The 21,236-nt window shown below is 34.6% G+C and overlaps 1 protein-coding gene across 1 annotated transcript; it reads right to left on the minus strand.

Annotated features, from left to right (window-relative positions):
• Positions 1-19,596: 19,596 nt before the first annotated feature.
• Positions 19,597-20,511, minus strand: LOC150036743 (uncharacterized). Its single transcript, XM_090313226.1, has 3 exons — positions 20,407-20,511; positions 20,233-20,328; positions 19,597-20,148 (listed from the first exon to the last, which is right to left on the minus strand). The coding sequence occupies exons 1-3, from the start codon at positions 20,509-20,511 to the stop codon at positions 19,597-19,599; spliced, it is 753 nt and encodes a 250-aa protein (XP_090169352.1).
• Positions 20,512-21,236: the final 725 nt, after the last annotated feature.

Genomic DNA, 21,236 nt, shown 5'->3' on the forward strand with positions numbered 1-21,236 from the left:
GAAGCATTGAAATCTATTGGATGGACAACAACTATGAAAGAAGAAGTAGAAGCCTTGAAAAAGAATGATGCATGGAAACTTGTGCCCCATTCGAATAATTATAATATAGTTGGATATAAATGGGTGTTTAAGACTAAAAGAAACTCATATTGCAGTATTTAAAAGCTTAAAGCAAGATTAGTAGGATTTCACCAAAATCCTGGAATTGATTTCAAAGAAACTTTTAGTCCAGTAGTTAAAACATCTACAATTGTAATTTTATTAACACTTGCAACTTCACATGATTGGAACATCAGATAACTTGATATCAACAATATTTTTCTTAATGAAACTTTGGATGAAGGCGTCTATGAAGCAACCAAAAGATTTTGTTGATAAACTGAAACCACACTACATTTGCAAGCTCAACGAGTCCCTATATGATTTGAAGCAGGCACCAAGGACTTGGTTTGAAAAATTAAAGTGTTATTCTAAGTTGGGGCTACACGAATTTCAGGGCAGACAACTCATTAATTCTATCTTATTACTGATCAAATAAAAGTATATATATTTGTATATGTCGATGATATTTTGATTACATGAAACAACAATGCTTTAGTTAACAACTTAGTTACAGATTTGAATTAGGAGTTTGCCCTCAAAGGCCTGGGAGATCTATCTTATTTCCTAGGCATTCAAGTTCATCGAGATGAAACAGGTTTCTTTTTTAATCAGAAAAAATATGTCAAGGATCTACTAGACAGACTAGAGTTAAATCATTTGAAGCCATGCAACACACCAGTAACAGGATGACATTTTCTAAATATTGAGGGAGAAACAATAAATAATCCAACTCTCTATCGAAGTGCAACAGGAGCGTTGCAATATTTGCACACACGAAAGACCAGAAATTTCATATATCATCAACAAGCTAAGTCAATTTCTCTAATCACAAACAATGATACACTGGAAAGTTGTAAAACGTGTTCTTAGATATTTAAAAGATATAATACATCATGGACTTTATATTCCTAAATCAAATTCTTTACAGATTATAACATAGACAAATGCAAATGGGGTAGTGACCTAGATTATTGAAGACCAATTTCAGCTTATTTTGTGTACCTCGGTTATGCGTTGATCTCTTGGAGCTAAAAAAAATATCATGTGGTTGCATGCTCAAATACTGAATCCGAGTACGTTCTCTTGCACAAACAGTAGCTGAAATCAGTTGGGTACAAGAACTACTTCAAGAAATTCAGTGTAAAGATACATGCAATTGGTGCAACAACACCAATGCTCTGTCTTTAGCTGCAAATCCTGTTTTTCACTCACGAAGTAAGCATGTGGAATTGGACGTTCACTTTGTTTGTGATAAGGTTCTTGAGAAAGAGGTAGATGTTCGTTTTGTTCCTTCTGAGAAATAGATTGCAAATAGCTATTGATATTTTTTTCGTGTCAAGTAAAAGGGTTAGAAAAGTGGAGATTGACGGAATATTTCGAATATTTTCACGCGAATTTTTACTTGACACAATTTTTGTGTCAATTAATATAAGGTATTACTTGACACGTTTCATCGACTTAAGGTAGGAGATTTTCACGGACGAACAGTTGGATGAACAATATTTTCATGGACGACAGTTGGACGGACGGTTAAATGGAGGCACACGACTTAAGGTAGGAGATTCTCAGACAATGTGTTCGGATGGACGAGTAGAGGAAGTTTTTGGACGGGGAAGAAGGGAGAAAAGAGGAGGCAGAAGGCTTTCGGATGGAGGAAGAAGAAGGGTCACGACGATTTAATGGAGAGGAGAGTCGTGTATCCGATACACGACGATTGCCACGACAGACTGTGCGTGCCAGATCAACAGGCACTTGTGTACCGGATACACGATTTAGGGCCAATCGTGTACCGGGTACATGATTAAGGTGTAATCGTGTACTAAGTACATGATTTGAAAACCTATTTTTGACAATACTTTCAATCCTACCCTATTTTTGTCAATATATATTAAAATAACATCATTTTTTAAAAAAATCTAAAAAAAACTCTCAATCAAAATTAAACTTTATCATAAAAATTATGCCATAAATATCATAATATTTGAAGCCACATGCATCGTACATTTGTCTAACTAATATATATATATATATATATATATGCTCACAAAACCCATAATAGAAAATCATGATCAATACATGGTCATTTCAATCCAAAAAAGATCAAGCTTATAAGTAAAATTATCTATAAATCAATAAAAGGATTTATTTTGCAGAAATAGTCACTCATAGTCAAGGGTTGGAATTATTTGGATCGTAAGCTTCTCCAACTCATGATATTAAGACCATTTCTGGAATCACCTAGTTTGTTCTAATCTTTTTTTAACTCTTCCTTAACCCATAGTTCCATAAATGTGAAGCCCAACTCAAACTAAAACTATCCTAAGACATTGAATATGATATAATTTGGAAAATTTAAGCCAAAAGTGGAGTTGACCCAGCTACAAACTATACAAAAAAACAACAGTAATTTTTTACAGTAGTGCAGATTTTTTAGAGTTTTCAACATTTTTCAGCAATTATTGAACTATTTTCAGCTTAACCATTGCTGATTTTCTTCCATTTTTAAGTGTAAGACTAAAGTTTAAACTCACCAAGATTGATTCCCAAGCTAATTCTTCAAAAAAAAAATTAAAACATCCTTTACAAGAGTGTAAACAGAAAAGTTGCTACTATCAAACTTTTCCATGCTGTTTTTCTGGTGAATTTTTCCAAGTTTTAAGCTTCATCTATGGCTGCTATGATCAAATAAACGAAGGAAACGTCAAAGGAAAATTAGAAAACTCACCAGAACGTGTTAGGTATGCTAGGATTTTCCTCCAAAATACAAAAATTTCCTTAAAAAAACATCAAAGTCTTCTTCTTCTTCTTCTCTGAACCAGCAGCCTCTGATCCTCTTCCTCGACTCCACAGCAGCCTTCTACACTTCCTCCACGGTTTCTCTCTATTTTCCCTTCATCTTTTCGACAGTAACAATTACACCACGAGGAAGAGATCTTGCAGCTGCTCCTGTTCGTTTTCGTTTTCCAATCCTTGTTTGATGTTTCTTATTTTTGGTTTCTTGTTTTTTATTTTTTAAGAACTAGAAACAAGAATATGTTTGGTAACTATTTTTGTTTATTGTTTCTTCAAAAAAAACAAACAAAAAAACAGAAATAGAAACTTGTTTGATAACCATTTCTTATTTCTCATTTCTTATATATTTTCTCCTTACATTTCTCTTATTTTATAGTTTAAATATAATTTAATTATGTAAAATATAAAATATGTAACATGGATTAAAATAGAAAAAATAATTATTTAACTTTTACATTATTAAATACACATAAGTCTCAAAACAAAATTAATAACGATAATATAATTGCATCTATCGTTGATATGTTACTAAAATTTAATTTATAAATACATAAAAGATGAAAAATGGGAGGAAAAGTAGAAAGAAATTGGTAGAAATTTGGTTGGAATCCGATATGTATAGAAGAAGTAACCTAAAATCGGCTCAAAGAACATATATATAAGAGTCAAAGTGCTGCGACGCTAGAGTGCAGCACCACGACACTATTAGACGAATGTCCCTGGGTTTGGATTGAAGTGTCATTGCACTCTAATGGGACATCGCAGCATTCTGCACATTGCAAAGAAATGCAGCCTTTTGCCTTAGAGCATCTGGTAAGGTGCAGCGCTGAGTGTCTTTGTGCTCTCTCCATGGGCAAATTTGTAACTTTTGCCTTCTTTTTCTCGATTGATACAATTAAGCTTTGTTTTGGCTCATTCAGCTCTATTCTTTCACTAACGTCCCGTTCTACCTCTTCAGTGCTCAAAACCAACAAAATAATCAAATAAAGATAGAAAATCCCAGAACAATCCCGAAAGCTAGATAGCACATTTTCGATGCTATATCACCCCATGTGTGGCTAGGTAGTAGATGCCAAACAGGGCTAAACGAGTGTGAAACTGGAGCAAAGGCAGGGTCGATCGGGATTCGTGGAAACGAAGAAGAAGAAGAAGAAATTCTAGTAGTGAATGGAAAACATCCTGACCCTTCTAAAATAATGGGCAAAATACACTTTCATGTGCCTACTTAAACGCTCTTCCAAATCCCACTTCATATTCACTATCAAACACAACACAGTGGCAAAGTCCTTGCTGCCCATTTTCTTCTCCCTTTTGATCATTGCATTTGCATTAACTTCATAGTAATGCGTTAGCTTTGACGAAGACATCAAGGAATCGTTTGGTTTAAGATTTTATAAATATCTGAGAATAAAATACTTGGAAATAAAATGTCTAAAAATCAAAGATGACTATATTTAGTTGTACACATGAAAAAATTATGTTTGCATTTAATTTATGAAATTAAACATGAAAATCTTATATAATTGTAATAAATTAAAAAATTAAACAATAAACAATATTTAAGAAAATAATTAAGTAATAATAATTTTATTTATAAATATTTGAAAATTGAGTAATTTTTAATTAAAATTAACTAATTAATATATTTAATGAATGACATACTAATTATAATCTAATACTTAATCATTTTTATATTATTTAAGGGCAACATTAGTAATTAAAATTTTAATAAGAAAATATTTTTTAATACACAATATCTTATAAAGTAAAGAAATGAGATAAAAATATGATATATTAATTAAAAAATACTAAAAAAAATTTGTAAATATGATATACTAATAATGAATGAAATAATACAAATTAATCAAAATAAATAATTGATTGATTATAAATAATCAATAATGATTATATATTCATAATAAATTATCAAATTAAAATTAATCTCATTAAACAATTACTTCATTACTAAAAAAAAGTAATAAATTATTACTAATGATAAATAAACTTTGTACTAGCTAAATTTAACTAATCCTAATTTACCAATTAAACATATTTAAAATATTGGTGGCTAATAAATTAATAATTTGTGTAAATAAGTAATTGCAATTTACTAATTAAATATATTTAAAATACTATTGGCTAATAAATTAATAGTTTGTGTAAATAAGTAATTGCATTCATTAAATAAATGTTTATTGTAAGAATAAGATAAAATATTTTCGTAGATTATTATTGATTTATTAAAATAAATATAGTAAAATTATATATAAAATGAAAAACATATGAGAGGAGAAGAAAGAAAACTCAGTTTTGGAAGGGAATAGAAAATCCTTTCTGTGGGAAATGAGGATGTCCGGAAATAGCTTATTCCCAGACAAATTGTTGAAAAATGTGAAACAAACATGAAATTGGGATACCTTTATCAATTCCCATATAAAAAATACTTCAACCAAACGATCCCTAGAGAAAAAGAAATATTAAATAAAATGAAAACAAAAAAATGACCCATCAACATAAATTAATATAAATTGCTATATCATTCAAAAAGTGACACTTTCAACCATGTAACATCATATTTCTGTCAATTAACTAACTGTCAAATAACCTTGGCGGTCATTTAAGACAATTTTCCAAACTTCAAGGAATAATAGTGTCCATTTTAAAACCTTATAGATTAAATAGACACTTTAATTCAAACCTCATGGAGTAAAAGTATATTTTGCTCGGAAGGGAAAAAAAACATGTAACCAAGAGTGCATGAGTTCAAGCACAAATAATTTTCACGTTTTTGTTTTTATTTTCTATTTCTCTATTTTATTTTCCTTTTATTTGCTTTCTTACTTCTGATTTTTTATTTTTAAGCTAATTGAATATTATAATTTATTTTACATTAAAAAATTAAATTTAAATTAAGTGCCAAGGCTTGTCTATATTTGGTTCCTCGGCTATTCTTTTGGAGCTTCTGAACTTTTATTTGACCAAAATTTTGGTTTTACGTTTACATAATTAATGGTATACCATTTACACGCCTATTGGAAATCGGAAATGCGTCGATCAGTGCTGCGGCGTTAGGCCTCATTTTGATCTCCTTTAAAGTTTGATTGCTCTGTTTAGCTTCTAATTATTCCAAACTAATCTCAAATGGTCTTTAATATTTCAGAATACATGAATTGTTCAAGATCCTATAAATATAGACATATAAATACATTAAATATCGTAAACAAACTAGATTAGAGGCACTAAGATAGTACATTTCATGTTCTATCAACAACCACATTGTTCAAAAAAATGAAGATGTGCTCCAATTTTTTCTTCTTTTTTTAAATTATGTTGGTACCAAAATTTAGATAGTGAAAAACGCATCTGACCTTCATGTGACAACAACAATAAATTTGTTATTTGGAGAAATAGGGACCTATAAAACAAAGAAAAATGGTTCTAATGTCAAATCGAAATTAGACCTTATAGTAGATATGAAGCTAGAAATTTTACCTTATATGGAGCTATATGATTTATTTACATGGCCTTCACTTTATCAAGGTAAAATTGAGGATAAATTTATCCATTGCGGCAATTTGAGATCTGGGTCTTGCGTAATTCCATTTGTGATGTATGAGAATATTTAGAAACATGAAAACGATTCAACTTAACCAATCTTCCATCAATTTTGGAGTATCAAATCACATCGGCATTTGAGTGTTAACACATTACGATGTATTTTCCTTTGGCTTGCACTATAATTTCACTCCATACATTCACTTAAAGCATAAACTTAAAAACGAAGAGCAACCCAATGACAAAGTCATTTTTATCAAATAATCAAATAATTGAATATCATATCTCAAGATGCTTTTGATGTTGGTCCGGCAATCTTCTGAAAATATCAATACGTATGCTTGCCACACAGAGACTCTATGTGTCTTCTTAATTAATCTATCGCTTCTTTGAACGAATATGCTTTTGTCACTATTGTTGTAACGATTCAACTCTCTAAGACTATCAGCAGAGTCATTACCCTATGTATGAACAAATTTGAAAGTAAACTCTTTACAACTAGAACAAAAGAATCAAACTATTTTATAAAGTAACGAATTTCAGCAAAACATAAGTTCAAATAATATAAAACTTTAGTTTGAGGTACCTTAACATATACTAATGAATGGTGGGTATAAAAATACTCAATAAATAACTTGTCACCACATGCCTGAGATGACGGAGAGCGACCGATGTCCTCGAAAGGGTTAATTCTAAAAGACAATAAAAAAAGATGGCCCACCAATTCTTGTTACGATGTGATTGGACATTGAAATAAAATAAACAATTTTTAAATAAAAATCAATAAAAAATTAGATTTGAGTTCGGGAGTCATTTGTAAATGGAGAAAGTGTTAGCACCTCATAACACCCGTTTAGAAAACAATGGCCAAATTTCAAATCTTAAATTGAAAATATTCTTTAATTTCTTTGAAAAAACAATATCTTATTTTACCCCTCATTACTCCAATATTTGAAGCGATGAGGGGAAGAAATTCCATCAATTTAACTATTACGGATGTACACGGGTTGGGTTAGACCGAGTTAGATAACTTTATTGGCCCAATCCGAAAATTTGGATTACTCAATTTCCTATCCCAATCAACCTTGTTTAAGAATGCAACCCAAGGCAACCAACCCTGGGAAAATTAAAAGGATATTGTCATTTTAGAAACTATTTAGGAAAATATTGTTGTTTTCAAACTATTTGTAAAAATATTGTTGTTTTTTTTTTTTTAAATAGGTCGAATTTTGAATGCTCGACCTTTCCCATTCGTTATTTTTGTACGTCAAACTTTGAACCCTCGACCTTGTCCTAACTTTATTATTGAATTTGTTTAATTATTGTTGTTTTTTAAAAAAAAAAATAGGTCGAATTTTGAACGCTCGACATTCTCCTTGATGTGTTAAAAATAATTTTGTATTGGGAGAGAATGAAAGAGGGAATAATAAGAGAGAGAGCGAGATATTGAGAGAGAGCGAGATCGGAGAGAGCGGAGAGAGCGAGATATTGAGAGAGCGAAATCTGAGAGAGCGAGATATTGAGAGTGAGATATTGAGAGCGAGAGTGGAGAGAGTGAGAGCGGAGAGAGCGAGAATTTGAGAGATAGCGAGATTTTCCATTTTTTTCTTTTTAACTTGGGAGTTTCCAGCTTGATATGTTATTCTTTCTAACTCATTTGGAAACACACTCGTTTGGATAAATCTTTTAGAATTTAACTGCTATTGCTCGTAGATGGGGCTATTTCATCTTTTTGGTTCATCATATTCTTAAGCTTTTTGTTTGTTGCTTGACATCATAAAGATTTTATTATTATTTATAATTTTTTTTTTAAAAAAAAAAAAAAAACCATCAAAATCTTAACCTCACTACTGTGATTAAAATTTATGTTCTTTATATCAATAATACAGTCTTATTTATAGAATTACATGTGAAGGTTTTGAGTGTTGATTTGATTTATTATGTCCCCAAATTATTATCTAAAATATGTAAATTTGAATATTGAAGTTTTTTTTATCTAACTTTTTTTATTTAGACTATCTGATGTTACTATTTATGTCAGTAACATTTAAAAGCTTCTATATCAAAATAATTACTATTCATAATATATAAAAAGAATAAATTAAAAAAATAATATCTCATAAAAATAAAAAAAATATTAAAATTAAATATCTCATTTATATAAAAATAATAACAAAACTCAATGTGTCCCACAAGGCAGATGTCGTCGATTTCGAGCTGGTTGTCGTCGTCGACTTCGAACTTGAGGTTGCTCGGGTTCTTCTTGATGTTGTTGGTACCTCTGCAGGCGGTTCATAATATAAATATTCATTATGCTCTCCACGACCCCGACCATGTCCATGCACGTATGAAAACAAAGAACCAGCCTCTGAATCATAATTCACATAGCGATGCAACTGACTCCGAATCAGGATCGATACATTGAGTTGGATCTTCAAACTGGTTAAATGATGTATCAAGATCCACCACTATCCTATTTACATTTACATACAAATGCACTACATTTGGCACTGGTATTGCCATTGAGAACATCAAGTTCATAGCTTTTTTCCTTTTTCCTTCAAAGTGACAACGTTCACCCTTTTTTCTTGTTATTTGTTATCTAACAACAACTACAAAAAATTAAAAAAAATAGAATCTATAAAAAGATAATAATATAAGAACAAAAATAAAATTTATAATTATTCTTAAAAAATAAAAATTTAGTAGAGTAACGAACCAGTATAGATTCTATTTTTTTATAATTAAAAAATAAAAATTTAATTCAAAGTGACAATGTTCACCCTTTTTTCTTGTTATTTGTTATCTAACAACAACTACAAAAAAAAATAGAATCTATAAAAAGATAATAATATAAGAACAAAAATAAAATTTATAATTATTCTTAAAAAATAAAAATTTAGTAGAGTAACGAACCAGTATAGTTGTGTGAGAATAATTTGTATTAAACGAAATACAGAGAAATGGAAAGAAATGGAAATGGGAGGAGAGGAAGATGATTTCGAAGGCTTATTTTCGAAGGCAGTGAGCTATGAAGGGCAGTGAGCAAATCAAGGGGAGAGGAGTGAGCAAAATCAAGGGCAGTGAGTCTTAAAAATTATCGAGGGAGTGAGTGAGCAAAAATGAAGAGGATGGTGGTTGAAAAGGATGTAGGCCGAGTGCTCAACACTCGACCCACGGGTTTTGGGTGGTTGAAAAGGCATTAAGGCTATGGCAGAGGGGAATGAATGCGTCAATGAATGCAAAAAATCGGAGTAGGGGAATCAGATCAATCGGTCAATGCATGCAGGGAATTGTGCAGGGGAATCGGAGCATGGTGATAGGACCTCATACCTTTTTTAAGACTTAATCAATAAATATATGCACTTTTTCAGACTTATGGCAAGTAAATAAAGTGAAGACAATTTCCACGTCAGCTATGGTTGACCGTTTAATCCATGAGACTTAATCTCGCTCTCTCCAACATTCTCACTCTCTCCAACAATCTCGTTCTCTCCTAAAATCTCGCTCAACATCTCGTTCTCTCCTACAATCTTGCTCTCTCCAACAATCTCGCTCAATATCTCATTCTCTCCTACAATCTCGCTCTAAATCTCGCTTTCTCCTACTATCTTGCTTTGAATCTCGCTCTCTCCAATAATCTCGCTATGAATCTCGCTCTCTCCAATAATCTCGCTTGAATCTCGCTCTCTCCAGTAATCTCGCTTTGAATTTCGCTCTCTCCTACATTGCTTCACCCACTTATGTTCCTTGTCGAGGGTTGAAGTTTCGACTTAGGTATGATTTCTAAGTATGTCAAAACTTCAAAAAACTTCAACCCTTGACAACACTAATTTACGTATTGTTTCCAACCTTAAGTTACGTATTGGTTCCAACCCTAATGTGTGTCGAAACTTCAACCCTCGACAACCCTATTTACGTACATTAGTCGAATCCTCAACCCTCGACAACCCTACTTTACGTACATTAATCGAATCCTCAACCCTCGACTTCTAGCCTCGAACTCCCAAAACAACAATATTTCTCTAATAAGTTTCAAAACAACAATATTTCTCTAATAAGTTTTGAAAACAAGAATATTAATATTAAAGGTCCGAATAAAATATTTTATTTTATTTTATTTTATAAAAAAAAGTTTTTAAGAAAAGGTTAAGAAAAATATTACAAAACGATTATGAAAATGTGAAATTTGAAATTAGAATTTGTTTTGATGAGAACATTATAAAAGCAAAAATAATGATGATGATATTTCTCTAATAAGTTTTGAAAAATATAATATTAATATTAAAGGTCCGAATAAGAAGAAGAAGAAGAAGGAGAAGAAGAAGAAGGAGAAGAGGAAGAAGAAGAAGACGAAGAAGACGAAGAAGGAGAAGAAGACGAGGACGACGAAGAAGAGGAAGACGAAGACGAAGAAGAGGAAGACGAAGAAGAAGAAGAAGATGAGGAAGACGAAGAAGACGAGGAAGACGAAGAAGAAGACGAGGAAGACGAGGAAGAAGACGAGGAAGACGAAGACGAAGAAGAAGAAGACGACGACGAAGAAGAAGAAGAAGAAGACGACGAAGACGACGACGACATAAACTCAATTGATGACATAATGAATACATCATATATTTAAATCACATATATAATTGGATCAGTCAAATAAATTGAATAAATTATTAAGAAAGATGAAAAAGAGAAAACATAAAATAAATCAAGAAAATATTAAGAATTTAAACCAATAAAACAAATAAAAAGATATAGATTATAATAAAGTAAAAGGTAAAACAAAAATTATGTTGATGGGATGGAAGAGATGACACTAGCTATCGAAGTACAAACTTCTTGAAACATTGAGCAAAATTGAATTCTTTCAAGAAGAAACAACCATTTCAACCAATATCATATTACACAATAATTTTTGAAGGTTTTTTTTTTTTTCTAAATCTCCAAAAATTAATTACCCAAAATCAGTTTCAGTCAACCAAGGATATATGCTCCATAACATATTATTAAACTCGGTCTTCTCATCCAAAAAAAATAATAATTGCTACAACTGGAAATGAAGTTTCTCATATACAGAACAAATGAAACCCAGTTCATGGGTAACCTATCTGATGATTTTCGCCAACTAGAGCATAAAATTGAACACAACAATAACCACAAAAAGTGATATCCAACCAGAATCAAGCGATAATTTCCATTGAACTACATGATTAGCACAAAAAACCCAATAAAAAATGTACCTCGGAGTGATGCAAAAGGTCCTCAGTATAAGAGCAACCTCAGCTTGAAAAAGATCCTGAAGAAGAGAACAGAGTTGGTAAGAAATCTGAAAGTACTTCGAGTTGCAGGTTAAGAAATCTAACAAAAAAAACTCTATAGTGTGCGACATATCCACCCAACGTGTAAATGGGCTGTTCGTGCAATCAAAATGAAAGGTTGTGATATATTCAAGATCACTAAGTGCATGGTTGAACACACACGTTTGATTGAGGTCTTAAATCACGATCATAGGCAAGCCAGTGCATTTGTAATTGGACATTTAATAAAAGACAAGTTTGGGGTTGGTCGTAGTGATTGCCTGCATCATATTATGGATGATATGCAACAACAGTTTTGTGTTAACATCAGTTAGACAAGGCTTGGCGTGAAAGAGAAATTGTTTTCGCTCTTGCACAGGGGACTCTAGAAGAACCATACGCCTTGTTGCATGCTTACAAGGAATCTGAAGATAGAAACTCCTGGGACTGTATTTGAGATTGAACTTGAGTACAATGAATACTTCAAATATGTGTTCATGGTGATGGGTCCAAGTTTGAGAGGGTTCAAGAGCTGTCATCCCATTATTATTGTAGATCGTACTCATTTAAAGGGTAAATACCAAGAAACAATGTTGGTCAGTGTTGCTATGAACGGCAATAATAATTTGTACCCGTTGGCATACATAATTGTTGACAATGAGAATGATTGGTCTTGGAAATGGTTCATAGCGAATTTGAAATCTACAATTGGAGAATGTCCAAATCTTATATTTGTTTTAGACCAACATCAGTCAATAAGTAATGCCCTTGATGCTATATTCCCCACATCATATCACACAATTTGTACCTACCATTTGAAGAGAAATGTGGAGAAATACTTTTAAGGATGATGCAGTGAGAAAATTATTTCATGAGGTGTCTAGGGCATTTCGGGAATCATAGCTCAAACTATATTGGGAGCAAATACGTAATCATGGTAATAGTTCACTTGTAAAATATTTAGAGGATGTCGGTGGAATGCTGGCTCGGATCTATCAGTATGCAAACCGATACGATAATATGATCAGTAATGTCATCGAGTGCTTTAATTCCATTAATAAAGAAGCGATGAAACTACCAATAAACACACTTTTAAGGCACATTAGAAGTCTCCTACAAGGGTGGTTTTATGAGCGGCGAAATTATTGGGCCACTAGTACATCAACACATTCAAAATATGTGGAGATGGTCATGGGAAAGGAATGTAAGTTTATCAAGTAAATCCAATTGACTGTTATAGATTCCAAGTCAAAGATGATGGATTAAATGGTATCGTCAGTCTTAACACGCGGGAATGTAGTTGTGTATAATTTCAGTATCTACAGATCGCATGTTCACACGCTATTACTACAGCTAGAGAATGCAACATCAATTTGTTTACTTTATGGAGCAAGCTATATAGTATTGAGTCTCTAGTCCTATTATATGTTGAATCAATAAGTCCAGTTGCCCAAGTATCTGAATGGAAAAAGACATCAGGGTATTCTGAAGTTAAAATACTCTCACCAAAATGAGTGGTTTGGGTTGGTAGATGGAGAGTAAATCGAATACCGTCTATCAAAGAACGTCCTCGTGCCAAAATGTGACTGGTGTGGTCAACCGAGTCACAATAGGAAACAATGCAATGAACCACTTGACACAACTCAAACCCCTAATGTTTGCCACGTACTCAGACTACATCCACAAACATAGTATAGACTCTTTCATTAACTGTTATCAGGTTTTTTTTCAATTCTTGGCTCTGTAAAATACTCGATACTGGATGTAATGGACACGATCCTCGATGTTTACTCATTGTATATTGATCTCTTCTGTTATCGAATGTTCTATGAAATACGCTACTCACTCCAAGACACTTAGTACACAATAAACGTTACTTGTTACCCGTTTACTCGATGCATGATGCACGAACCGTTACACAATCTACACATTGTATAATGCATAAACTCGATATATGATGCATTTGACAACATACTTGATACACGATACATGATGCACGATACACGTTACTTGCTACTCGATGTCAGTAGTATTCAACTTGATACTCGATAAGCCTAGAGTTGCAATAACCAAAGTATAATATACTCGACATATTTAATGTAAACCTGGTGTTGTATTCATTGTAGACAATATGTACAATATATAATGTATTTACAAAACATATAAAGAAGTGCTAGTTAAAATATTTATCGGCCCACAATTCGGTTGTATGCTGAAATCTAAACTTTAACATCCTATCCTGCTGTAGACTATGCTGAAATCTAAACTTTAACATCCTATCCTGCTGTAGACTATCTCTTTTATCACCGATCACTAAATACTAAAAAAAATCTTTAAGGTGAATACTCCACAATCCAGTGTATCGGGCCCTTGTATGTTGCCAACATTGCTTCGGTATACCATCCATGGGCCAGGTGCAAGGTCAAGCTTCTTCTCCTGTAAACTACAAAAATCAACTAGCGAGGGGAGCATGTGGCATAAAGGCATCAGGAACTTACTAAGCTCACATAATGGGATGTAAGTCGGATACGAGTCATACAATAATATGCAACCTTGGTTGATGTCAATCACAAACATGAGCCAATGTTGATGATAATTGAATGGACTGTAAATGTAGTCAACATCTGTCCATCCGGGCTAGTGGTTAGGTTACAACCTGAGGACGAAATCCATGTATGTGTCCTCTTTCTGCCATACCAATGCAGCCTCTTCCTTCATTTTGCCCCTTTTCTCAAAGAACAAGTTGTCTTCCACGCTAGAGTTCAAATGCTGTAAATTACAAAATGTTAGGATTTTTCTATACGTAAAGGGATTATGTTAGTAAGTATAGCGTACATACCAATATGTCACCTGGCAGTGTCGTGAATTTATGGAGGCACATCTCCAGCCGATAGATGAGCTTCATCCTAATGAACAGGAACAATGCATCGACAACCTGTAAAATACAAGATTAGTGATACTATGACCGTCCCATAAAAACTTAGAACTATTGAATATAAAGGTATTAGAAGTATCTTACATCGCATTCCATCCACTCACTATCTTTCGTGAGCTCTAGAAACAGTTTGTTTCTCCATACAGACTCGTCAGAAAAGAGCACCAGTACCAGACACGTCGTGAGGATCAATATTTGCACTAGTTAGCCACTCAATGAATTCATTCATGATGTTAGCTAGGACTATATGTTTGTGATCATAGAGGACAAAATCGTGTTTCCCGGGTGGACGAACGCTTAGATCAGTGTACTTGTTACCCTTTTGCTTTTTCCGTTCAACTGGAGGGTGTATGGTTGGGCCACCTTCTTCTTCCTACCCGTATGTCGGGGCTTGGGAACATGTTGCTCAAACTTATCATGACCTTAAAGTCAACCTTGGCCGAAGGCTCAAACTTGACCTTCGTCCATCCCTTCACATTGACCTTCATCTTCCCCTAAGGCTCTCCCTTAAACTTAAGTTTCAACTTCTTTGCAGGATATGGAAATTGGAGTAGCTCTGGATGCTAAATGGTCAATGGGGGTAGTGGCGGTATCACGATATCATAAAGACGAAGAATGGAAGGTGGGAGGATGGTCTCAATGTGAAGTAGGAGGATGGTCTCAATGTAGGATGGGAGGATGGTCTCAAGAATGGAAGGTGGGAAGATGGTCTCAGTGGAAGGTAGGAGAGTGGACTCGAGTTGAGGATGCTTGGGCTCGGTAGGTTAAGGGTTGTTGGGCTCAGTGGGTTGAGAGTGGTTGGGCTCGATGGAAGGTGTGGGAATGGACTCAGTGGGATGTGTTATAATGGACTCTGGTGGGAGATCAGGCTATGAATGAGGAGGAGAAATGGACTCAAGTGGGATAATGGACCGAGATAGAGGTGTAGAAGTGGACTCAGTGGGCACTGTCTCAAACTCTGTATTACACAACTAGTGACTCATATTCAGTGTTGTCAACGTCGTCACCTGGTCCAGCACTGCCTTGTAAGTGTAAATAAAATTGTCAGATAATAAACTAATGGGTTATAGCTTACAATATAAAATGTTGAATAGTGATACATACCCGGCAGAAGTTGATGACTAGGCTGCGATGTTCTATATGGTGGACTTCTTCTCACTCATGCCAAATTTCACTACTCTTAAATCTGATTGAATGTCTCCCAACTTCTATTTTACTAACATGACTCTATTGACCAAGTCCTCCAGGACTCCACGTGTATGAACGATCCTCATGGGATTTGACTGGTGGGTATCCTACTGATGGCCATCTGACTCACCAAAATGCTATTGGTGGCCCCAGTGATGCGAATCGGCCTCATGCGTGTCATTCTCATGAGACTCATGCTCGTGGCCGAATGAGGTATCCTCCTGAACCTCAGAGTCCCGAGAATGACTACGAGCATCCTCATTGTGATACGATCCCGATTCGCTCGACACAACATTCGTCCGTTTATGGTCTGATCGTTCCTCAATCGAAATGTCCGTAGACTGCTTCTGATCCTCCAATATAACTAGTTTAGGTGTGATTACCAACTACACAAAACAACAAAACATCATGAGTTACATGCAACATCGGACCAACTTTCAATCTATAAATATTGATTAAGTACTAACCTCATGGGACTTCCCACTACAATGCCTTAGTCGAGTGAGTACGAACATTCCCATTTCAAGAAGCGAGGAACGGCATTCGTGTTTCAGTCGGGTTGCACACTTTCCAATAATGGTTGATATGATCTCGTATGCCCACAACTGCAGTCAATGGTAAACATAATTAGTAACAATAACATAATTGAGAAACCACTACAATCAAGTAGTTTAATTGCTAATATTACCTCAAATGCATGAGGAAACCTCGATAGATTATACTTAACAATGTAGTCCTTATTCATCTTCGACCTCTTTTTGTAGTTCTAAGCCTTACCCACCAAGCCTCTTAGCAATCTCGGGAATGTCCTCTTCCACAGAATGTTTCCGCAATTCAGACTATTGAAGTAATCCGAATTCTCAACATCAATGAATAGCCTCATGTCGACATAGGCTCTCGTCTTCTCTCTACCCATCATTGCCAACTCGGTGAATAAACCACTGTAATCTTCACGGCATTTATGTCATTTTTGAACTCCATTTCCTTGTATTTTGATTCAAGGGTATTAATGTGAATACCCTTTTTGATGGACTTCTTATAGTATTTTAGTATCGAATCTTCCAATTTGTATTCAGCCCTCATCACAACTTTCGAACCAAGTGTCCACCACAAACCCGTCACTAATAAGAAATCTTCCTTGGTGAATGTAACAATCATGTCGTGCAAATCAAACGTCATCACGGCCTATTGTCTTTCACTTCCCTCAGTAGGATGTAACGTATCAGTGGGCTATTGAATATTACTTCCATATCAACAAAGCACCTAACTACTGTCTTCTTGAAGAGAACGAGCTAAGTGGGTATAAGTTTATCCTTCATTATCTTATTAGATGGTGTGATGTGGGGGCAAGCTGGTGGCTTGGCCTGGAAACCGATCCTTCACTGGAATTTTAAATTTCTTTGCCATACTGCATAGAAGAATAGGAAAGAAAATTATAATTATCACCCTGTTAAATCCTTCATACGTGATGCACGATGCACGATGCACGATTACTCGTTACAAAATAAACTCTACTCGATGCCAATACATTACTTGACACTAAACACATGCTATATGAGACTCGATGTTCGATGATTGACACTCGGTATGAATGGTTATGCTCGAAATTCTTGAAATTACTTTCATAAACTGTAAACCCTAGTTTGTCGGACCAAAATTGAAAGGAATCCAAAAGCGAAACAAAGAAAATAGACTAATTCGAACTCGACAATGGAAAAAAAAAACAAAATGTATATGCTTCAAATAAGGCCGAGTATCGAGACACTTATTACATGAAGATGGAAATATGTGCTGAAACAAACTAGAAAATAAGCAAGTGTTACCTTTCACATATATAATCGAAGAGATAATGGAATCGTGAAGAAGATGATGAACCGGTGAAGACGAGAGAGAATGGCCGAAAAATCGTTGAGAAAGAAAGAGAGAGCTAAAGTCGTGAAGTAAAGAAAGAAAATGAACATTTTATTTAAGTATCCTAATTTTAAAACAAGATAACTATCGAGGATCGAGTATCATTCATCCCGACATCATACATCAAATAAAGTATTATCGAGTAAGAAAAATAAAATAATATTAATTGTTCAGCATAAAACATGTAACGAGGAATCTTGTGTCAAGTAGCGTGCATTGAGTAGCCAAGCATCGTGTATCGAATGACCTTTACGAAGTTCAGGCGAGCGCATAGGTTTCAAGGGCAACACAATAACTTCGCATGGTGGTGACGCAAGCGGAAGGCCACTTTTCATCTTACAAGAGTCATTTTTCATTTGACCCCTGAAAAGGGGCCATCCATATAACAACAACAACACACACACACTAAAAAAAAAAATAAAAAAAAACCTCCATGAAATTTTGGCTTTTTTGTACGGATCGCCTCATTTGGGAGGCCTAAATGAAAAATGGCCTTCTGTAGAGAAAGTAATGGAAAGTGGCCTTCTGCTTACGTCATAAGTATGTGATTTTACCGATTCTCCCCTAAGATGCACCCCTTGTGTCTGCCAATACTAATTTACTCTGTATACTCAATTATATTAATGTCATACTCGATGCTCGATTACTTTATACTCGATTATTTTGAATTATTCATGTCATATGATACGGAGCCTGCTCTGTAGTTAATGGTCATGTACAAACATACACAAATTGGGGAATTTTCTGACCATATACATGGTGAATTTCAAATCGATTTCTTGAAATGTGAAGTAATTTTTTTTTATTAACTAAGAACAAATAGAACTGAAACACAAAAAAGAAAATCGGGATCACTTTCCCTTCAAAAACCCACTTCACAAAACCTGGTTTTCTTGACTGAGATCAAGTTATAAACGCATTGAGATCATTTCACTATTTTGTCTCACACCTCAAGTAAGTAAATGTGCTTTTTCCTGCTCATTTTTTTTTTACTTTTCCGACGATGTGCGAGACATGCAAACGTAGTAAAGAGAACGAGTGAGTGTGAGTTTATGAGTATGTACTAATACATACAAGTAGCTCCCAGTAGAGCAAGGATGAGGGGAGAGAGCTATAAAATAGTAAGCATTGAATGCAACAAACCACTTGACTTGTCCAAACTCAATAAACGAGCAAGGACGACATAGGGGACCTAGCAAACGTCCAATATAGATTGTTCATTGTTCATTATGTATTATATAGATTGTTCATATGGGACCCTCCAAACTCTGTATTATATAGATTTCTCGTTCTGTAATGTAGAGACATTCTGATAAATATTCGATACACAATCACTCAATATTGATACTCATTAAGATATACTCGTTACACAATACTCGATAATACTCAATAATCATTGACTATATAGATGGTTGATTTATGTGTATTATATACTCGGTGCATCTTACACGATACTCGAAAATCTTGATAAACATTGAAAATGTAGATGGTTGATTTACATGTACTATATACTCGGTGTAATGTAGAGATGTTCTGATAAATACTCGATACATAGTCCCTCGATGCTCGATCTCATTAAGATATAATCATTACACGATACTCGACAATACTCGATAAGCATTAACTATATAGATGGTTGATTACTATATACTCGGTGCATATTACATGATACTTGACAATACTAAAAAAAATGGTGACTATATAAATGGTATAAATTTACAAATAGTGTCAAAATTCACATGGAAAGCCCTAATAAAAATAATGTCAAAATTCAAATAGATGTTATAAAAATTCACATAAATAATGTCAAAATAATGTGAAAATTTACATAAAAAATTGATCCGCCCATAACTCGGCACCATATTGCAACCTGAAATCATGCATCTCATCTTGTCGTAAGCTCTCTATACTCGACCCGGTCACCAAGTACTCAAAGTACTTGGGACTGAATATCCCACAGTCCAGTGTATTCCCCTGTAGAGTGACTATATTAATACAGGTCAGCTTCCAAGTATTGGGTGCAAGGTCGAGCTTTACATCATATAGGCCACAAAATTGTGCCAGTGAAGGGAGAGTAAAGCATAGGGGCACGAGGAATTTTATCAGATCTTTCTCTTTTTTGTACTTGGGCAATGAGTCATACAAAAGGTTGCGTCTGATATTCATGTCCACGACCAACAAAAACCAATGTTGCTTGTAGTTGACTGGGCTATAGATGTAATCGACATCTGACCATACGAGCTGATGTTCAGGTACCAGTCTGAGCACATAATCAACATACGTGTGCTCTTTCTCCCATACTTTAGCATATTCTTCTATGGTTTTCCCACGTATGGCCTCGAACAAGATATCTGGACCTTGGAGGATTAAGTGACTCTGCAAAATAGATAACAATAGGTTCTAGTGTATCTCAATAATGCAAAATTGTACATTAAAATTTAAACCTTATATAATACATACCAATATGCCATGTGGTAATGTCATAAACTGATGAGCACATATCTTCAACCGGCTAATAAAATTCCATCGGAGAAACATGATTAAAGAATCGAGAACCTGTAGTTTGCAAGTTAAGTCAAAGAATGGGAATAGTAATTAACAAGCATATAAATGTAATAAGGGATGGTAACTTACGTCGTTCTCAACCCAATTACTATCACATGTCAACTCCTGGAACAACTCCTTCATCGTGCAATTCGTCCTGAATAGGACTTCATTCCCTGGCCAGTGAGAACCCATGTCCACGTTGTTCAACCAGACCATGAACTCATTCATCAAGTCCTCTGGAATAACATGTGTCGGGTCATAGGGGACGATGTCAATCAGACGTTCACCGAGCTGAATATATTTCTACTCTTTTTCCAGTCGCCCTTACAGTGTCAATTGGGGGGTCTACGGTTGTGTTGGCTTCTTCTTCCTACTTGTCCGTTTTTATTTCCCCTCATAGTTCACAGGCTCCATTGAAGGTGGAGGAATAGGGTTCTGGATCTTGGTGTTGATGGAGGAATGGGATCACATGACTCACATGACTCAGGCTCCATTGTGTTAATCTCGGTGGTGGGTGGAGGAATGGGGTATTGGAACACTGGGTCACGGGACTCAGTGGCTACTAGAGAGGTTGGGTCATAGGTCTCGGTGGAATGTGGAAGAATGGGGTCAATAGTCTCGGTGGACTCCACGCGTAAACCCTATATAATTTATGAAGTACGTTAGATCAAACACAACATGATACAGATTTATATTAAAATAAGATTGAGATGATATAACGTACCTGACACAATGACCGCAGTAGGCTGGTGATTATTTGTACTTTGACATGAAGGACACTCAAGTCAGATTTCACATCTTTCAAGTCTGACTGTACATTGTCCAATTTACGCTCCATCGTAGCCACTCTATGATCTATGTCACTGAATGATGTGTGAATGCTCACACCCCTCATGGGCTCAGAATGTGGTTGTATT

Source organism: Benincasa hispida, chromosome 4 (assembly GCF_027475165.1).
Source record: "Benincasa hispida cultivar pf3 chromosome 4, pf3_genome.v1.1, whole genome shotgun sequence".
In the NCBI taxonomy this organism is placed as follows: domain Eukaryota; kingdom Viridiplantae; phylum Streptophyta; class Magnoliopsida; order Cucurbitales; family Cucurbitaceae; genus Benincasa; species Benincasa hispida.

What these genes read in the sequence shown, in the direction of transcription:
- LOC150036743 (XM_090313226.1), bottom strand. Translation starts at nt 20,511, where the DNA reads ATGGGTTCTCACTGGCCAGGGAATGAAGTCCTATTCAGGACGAATTGC. An exon ending in GTAATTGGGTTGAGAACGAC is followed by an intron (nt 20,329 to 20,406) that starts GTAAGTTACCAT and finishes TGCAAACTACAG; the next exon opens with GTTCTCGATTCTTTAATCAT. An exon ending in CATTACCACATGGCATATTG is followed by an intron (nt 20,149 to 20,232) that starts GTATGTATTATA and finishes TCTATTTTGCAG; the next exon opens with AGTCACTTAATCCTCCAAGG.